At 32.4% G+C, this 6,844-nt stretch overlaps 1 protein-coding gene across 1 annotated transcript; it reads right to left on the bottom strand.

Moving 5' to 3' along the window:
• Positions 1 to 111: 111 nt before the first annotated feature.
• On the bottom strand, positions 112 to 2,459 carry LOC117107060. The gene is made up of 4 exons (XM_033248584.1): positions 2,338 to 2,459; positions 1,324 to 1,385; positions 636 to 844; positions 112 to 304 (listed from the first exon to the last, which is right to left on the bottom strand). Exons 2-4 carry the CDS (start codon positions 1,375 to 1,377, stop codon positions 112 to 114), a joined length of 456 nt encoding a protein of 151 aa, XP_033104475.1. The 5' UTR covers positions 1,378 to 1,385; positions 2,338 to 2,459.
• Positions 2,460 to 6,844: the final 4,385 nt, after the last annotated feature.

Genomic DNA, 6,844 nt, shown 5'->3' with positions numbered 1-6,844 from the left:
ATTATATGTATGCCTAATATTCATCAATATAAAATATCCTTGCCACAATTTACCGGTAATATATTATATACTATACTTGTATATATTATATGTAATAATAAGTGATCAGGATTAGGATCTCACCTCATTTGAAATAGAATCATTTAGAAAATTATCAAAACTTGGAGAAGATAAATGTTGATTGGTGGGTTCATTCTTCAGATTTCTGGGTCTAGAAGGTTCAGTACGTAATCGCGGTCTGTGCCCTACATCACTGTTATTACATAAACGACTCAATGCATCATACCATCGGTTAATTTCCTCCCTGTAGTTGTCAACCAAAATTATAAAAATTAATACCTAATAATGATTATAATACAAACAAAACAATAAGGATGATTATGGTGATGATGACAATGATATTGATGATTATGATTACGAATATGGTTATTATTAATATTATTATTATTAGTAGTATTATTATTTGTATTGTTAATATTATAATTGTTATTATTGTTATTATTATTATTATTATTATTATTATTATTATTATTATTTTTATTATGCGGATGCTTATGATGATGGTGATGATGATGGTGATGATGATGATGATACCAACTAATTCTGTGAAACCAAAACGATTAAATTATATTTACTTTCGTGTTGCGATCAGGAAAAACGTTTTGTCCTTGTGTTCAATACAGAGGATGTTGTCGTGCTTGCCTTTTTGAAGTTCAATGTTTTTACATTCTTGGATGTCCAAGGAATACTTTGGGTCTTTGTTTTCTTTTTTTTCTTTTTTCTTCCGAAAGCAAGTCAGTAGGTTGTTTTCCAATGAAAAGTACCGTTCTTTACCCGTCTTACTCTGAAATAATTATAATATTTTGCATAACGATATATACCAGCTGTTTTAGCTTAAAATATTTGAATAATAAAATGGCAATATATTATTATTATTATTATTATTATTATTATTATTGCTTAAAATATATTTAAGTAAGTTAGCTTTTAAATATAGTTTCTAGGGGAAAATAATATTCACCAATTTATCGACACCAGAAGAAAGAGCTTAGTCGACTAAACTGTTTTCATTATAACCGAATACATGCAAACAAATTGAACAAATAACTGCACCAACAATAATCTCAACCACTATAAGTAAAGTAGTATATAAAAGTACTTAAATGCTATAAGTACGCAAATAATAAACAGCTAACAACAACATTAAAAAAACATTCGAAGATTAAACATTTTATATTTAACTTAATCATTTATAATGTTGAGCTTCTCTACAGTATTAGAAATTAAAACAGTGGAATAGAAAATATAACGATATAACTTTACCTTTTTATTGTCGTACTCGCAAAGTGATCCAGATAAGTCATTTTGGTTTGCCATCGTCTTAGCTTTATAAAAATAATTTTAGTAATAGGTATTTAGTACATGCAAAGTGGTAAAATCGCTCAGATTCAACTGTTTTTGTCAGCAAAATAAAACCCAAAGAATATTTTTTCAACTTGCTGTGTTTAATGCTATTCCTAGTATGCTGGGATTTCCGTATTATAAAGCTTAACCCTAAACATACCAGATTTCCTCAAGTGTCTACCATTAGCAACCGAAATACAAATGCACTTGTATCAGCATGCATGAATCAGAAAAAATGAAATTGACAGTAGAATAAAAAAAATTATATATAACAAATAAATATTTTTTTCAACTTGTTTTGTCCAATGCTATTCCTAGCATGATGGAATTTCCTTATTATTAAATTTAACCCTTAACATCATACCAGATTTCCCAAAGTGTACTTCCAGTAGCAACCGAAATACAAATGCTCTCATATCAGCATGAATCAGAAAAAAATGTAATCGACAGTAAAATAAAAAATCCAACACATTATATATAACAACTAAATATTTCTTTCAACTTTTTGTGTCCAGTGCTATTCCCAGCATGATGGAATTTCCATATAAATAATAAATTTAGGATAATTAATGGGCCTATCAAAATCAATTTAAAAAAAAAAAATCAGAACCACAGCTAAGTCTCATCAGTTTTTTAAAGGAAATAATTTGGAATAAACTTAATGATTTTGATCAATTTAAACATGATTTTTATTTGATATCTTAATATTAAAAACAACTAAGCGTGAAGATTTTAGGCTATAGACATAGACGCCTGTTTCATACGCTGTCATGAACATGTTGACGTAAAGTACATGTCTGTAATTAAGGTACAGTAATGCGTATTAGATCCACCTACTAACAACATCAAAACTTACCTATTACATACTTATTATTATTATTATTATTATTATCACTTACTTATTATTATTATTATCACTTACTTATTACTTACGTATTGTTATCAAGCTTGGAGATCCTGTTAGTTGTGGATGCAAATGATCAAATGGCGCCCGTTTAGTTCTGCTGCTAGTATAAGTGGATATAGTATTACATCGTTAGTTTAATATGGAACTTTAGGGGAAATCCCAGCAAAAGAAACTTTGGATTGAGATACTGTATCGTGTTGACAGAACACGTCGTAACTCATGGGTGAAGTTATTTCAAGTTCTATTTTGATATAACGTGTTTTCCACAAGTGCTGTTTAGCGTGAAGGACATATTATTCATTCTAAACAATAGGTAGAAATAATATTAGTTAAATATAGGCGCACGGAAGAATTAGCAAGGATTCAATGTAGGCATACATAAGTTTGAGATTTTTATTTACACAAGCTTTTGTGTACAAAGTACACTTTTTTAGATGAAGACGTGTACTGTGTACACGGAGTAGTGTCAATGCAATTTCACAGTTCACAGTTTAGTACATGTTATGGTGTCACAGTGAGCTAACTGTTATGAGTATACAGCAGTAAATATGCAATGAAACGGACCTTTCTTATATCAACCAATCACTTCACATCTTTCTTTGTTTAACATGGAAGACTGCCCATCAACATTTAATGCCAACAAAAGTCAAATTTTTCATGATGAAGGTTAGTGTAATCTCAACGTTGTGACAATCAACCAGTGTTTTTTTCCTAAAAGCAAACAAAACATTCCCCGTGACAATCGAAACAAACGGAAGTTTCATTATTTTATTATTTTTACTCGCCATGAAAACAACGCCACCACCACCACCACCACCATCATCATCATCATCATCATCATCATCATCATCATCATCATCATCATCATCATCATCATCATCATCATCATCATCATCATCATCATCGTCATCATCATCATCATCATCATCATCGCCGTCGTTGTCATCATCATCATCATGGAAAAATTTTGAGCTGTGTTGATAAGGTTGTGCCATTGTCATGTGTAGGGTTTCGTACTAACAAACCGAATCATCACTCAATAAATAAGTGTCATTCTATCAAACTTTTATTAAACAAATGTATGCATGATACTTATATCACAATCACAATACTTAAGGTATGAAGGCTACGAGAAACCTAACACATACCACATTTTTCTCGTGTTACTATGTTTCATGTATATATCAATTTCGAGCTTATAAAATTTGCTCCAAGGTTGGCGATTGGCAATCCAAATAACGTATTTTGATTGGTGAATTATTAGTTTTGGTCCGACGACCCCCGTCGTGGGGGTCTTGCCTGTCTGACGGGAGGGCAAATGCCCTCCCGCTGGCTCTACCTTATAGTTGACAAGACAAATAATGGCGTTATCGATGCTCCTTGCCAAGTTTTATTATGATGGTTGTAGACTGCGGTTTTGTTTTGTCCGAGAATATGATCCTGAGAATTATGTTTTACCAGGTCCTTTGTATCGCAAAACTATTATATCTATCTATAGAATTTGAGTTATCAGGGGTGCAGCCAGGGTAAAAATAGAGTAGGGGTCAAGCCTTGCAAGTGAAGCGATCAACTTAGGCTGGGGGTCAGGGGCGAAAAGGGCCCCTGGTCAGAATCCAGGGGCCGGAGGCCCTTGGAAATTTTAGGCTATTTTACAAGATAAAACTTAATTGAGAGAGGTTTTCCCAGGTTAATTTCTATAAAACCTCTAACAAAAAAATCAGCTTCAATTTGTAAACAAGAAAATACATTTAGTGTGAGATTCACTTCCTCGTTCCACCAACAAAGGGTAATTATTGCCTATTTTAAAATAGGTCTTAAAAACAGGCATGTACTATATTACCTAACTGCAAGCATTTTCTTAATTGGACGTGAGAAAGCGCAGGCCTACTTATCTCAGGGGCGGATCCAGAATTTTTTTCCGGGGGTGGGGGATTTTAAAGATAGACACATCTAGATACCAAGAAATGACACTCTCAAACTACTCCCATACTATAATAACGATTATTCTAGTAAACTAATTCTTTAAATTTTCATCATATCCACACACTCCTTCGGATCATGACAAAAATTGAAACACTTCTTTATTAAAGCATAACAAACTGTTCTGCCAATTGTCATTTTTATCCATTGATCCATTTTCGAGATATTCAGTCGTGGGACCTAATGGTCCTCAAATTCACACCCAAATTTGGATCGTCACCAACACTTCATTTCTTTCTTGTAACTTGGTTAAACTTTCACGAAAGTTTCATTCAGATCAGTTGATTAATTTTTGAAATTTCTGGTCTGGGACGTTTTTCTTTGAATGGTACCTCATATGCACACCCTACGGTGGATGGCCACCAAAATTAAATCACCTCACAAGAGACACGCAGGAGCTTAAAAATTAAAATGACCCTCAAGCTCACCCTCAAATTTGGATCGTCTTTAACACTTAATAATTTTTCAGTGTAACTTGGTTAAACTTTCACAAAAAAAATCATTCATATCAGTTGATTAGTTTTTGAAATATTTTTTCTAAGGACGTTTAAAAATTAAAAATCGGTCACCAAAATTTAATCATTTTTTCATGGGTTATACCTAACACTCCCTTTTATTTTCATTTATGTCTGTGCAGCTATTTTTGAGATACGTCGTACAGAAAAACACCAAAACGTGATACAGACACACACACATACACACCCACACCCACACACACACACACACAAATTTACACGACTGAAAATATATATATCCTGGCAGAGATAATGAAAATATATATCTCCTGGCCGAGATACCGGTAATGAAAATATATATCTCCTGGCGGAGATAATGAAAATATATATCTCCTGGCGAAGATAATGAAAATGTCTCGATCTTTGAAGGCTGTTTTAACTAATAGATTTAGTACTCTTTGGAACAGACGGAAAACCACATAATGTAGATAGGCCCATGCCATCATTTTGTGGTTAAAACTCAATTTTGACCAAAATGGATTTGACACCTTTTGGAAATGAGCTCTTCATATACTATTGAGAGGAGGAATCACTTTGGAATCCCCACTGTTGTAAGAATGCTAAATGAATGTTATTTATTTAGATATATGGTATTCAATAAGCATTCTTACAACTGAATTAATAATAATAAAGATAGATCAAAATAAACATATTGATTCAAGTAGTTAAATGGGCATAATATAACAATTTTACTTTTTATAGGTGTAATGATTTGTTTCGTGTGCCTTTTTTGATGTTTAAAATTCATGTTTTTATATTTTTAACTTGTAATCGGTATTTTGTATGTAAATAATGTTTTTAGCCCTAGGGCTACTTCACTGTATCCTGATTATTTGCAATTATATTATTATATTATATATACAATCAAAACATGTTGTTATCGATATATAAAAGGGAAGTTGTTGACACTTGGTTGACACAACCAAAAAAGCATTAATAGGTCATTTTGTACCTCGGAAAAACGAACGGAAGTTCAGTTAGCCGTTGTGTCCTAATAAGTAGTTATATCAACAACTTTCACAGTGTTGATATATTTATCTGGTTATGTATTGTGGTTACTACTTTTTCATCATGTAGGAATGACAAATTCATATATTATCACGCATTTCATTACAAATAATTCAATCTATAAATGTTCATACCAATAAAATACGGTGGAAACATACAATTAAGTTACAAGTCCTTGGTAGAGTACGACGCGACAGGTATTACTTTCATGCCTTGACGCAGGGTTCCCGGAATGCCGCCCTCAGCGGCGTGTGCGAAGCAACCAAAGATCTTATAAACACAAGATAGCGTTCTCCGCGATTTACGCGTGCAAATTCTGTAATAAGGCATGAATGGCGCCCTCTTGCTAAATGGGAAACTTTTGACCCTTGACCGCTCTGACCATAACGTACACCGCGCGACTTTACCTTTTCTAGATGTGTATAAGAGACAGGCGCATCCCTTTAAAACAATTAATCAAGCTATTAACGTACTTGGTAACGAATTTTGGCGTGACGCGAACACATTACATAACGAGTAAAAAGTAAGAAACAACTATGAATAATTGATTAATTAATGAATGAAATGAGGTTTTGTGGAGGGAAATATTGTGTGGTTTGCAAGAGCAATTCAAAGGCAAATCCTGACTTTAAATTTTACAAATTTCCGAAGGACAACAACAGGTAAATAATGTTTCAATCAGCAATGTGTAATATTATTTAGGCCTAGGCCCAGAGTTTATTAGAAATGCAAATAACACAGTACAGACTGGTATAATTAATGATTTGTAGTATTTGATTCTGAACTCATTTCATGCTAGAAGATAATATAATTGTGATATTTTCTTAATTTGATTTTTTTTTTCAAGCATTGCCATTATAATTTTCAACTAGATTATATGAGCATTGACTAATAAATTAGTTGTTGATGAATAGGCATATAACTGCATTTCATTAACTATTAACTATATTTATAAGTCTGTAGGGCCTAGGCATATATAAAACATTTTCATTTAAAAAAAAGTAAGCAACAACTCAACACACTTTTAAAA

Source organism: Anneissia japonica, unplaced genomic scaffold, assembly GCF_011630105.1.
Source record: "Anneissia japonica isolate Jap-2015-1 unplaced genomic scaffold, ASM1163010v1 scaffold288048_len465947_cov159, whole genome shotgun sequence".
Classification (NCBI taxonomy): Eukaryota; Metazoa; Echinodermata; class Crinoidea; order Comatulida; family Comatulidae; genus Anneissia; species Anneissia japonica.
Note: the sequence above shows the minus strand (reverse complement) of the source record. Positions and strands in the feature narration are given on the sequence as shown.

Coding starts and splice junctions, on each gene's coding strand:
- LOC117107060 (XM_033248584.1), bottom strand. CDS start 1,377: ATGGCAAACCAAAATGACTTATCTGGATCACTTTGCGAGTACGACAAT. Junction 845..1,323: donor GCGAGTACGACAATAAAAAG/GTAAAGTTATAT, acceptor TAATTATTTCAG/AGTAAGACGGGTAAAGAACG. Junction 305..635: donor TTCCTGATCGCAACACGAAA/GTAAATATAATT, acceptor TGACAACTACAG/GGAGGAAATTAACCGATGGT.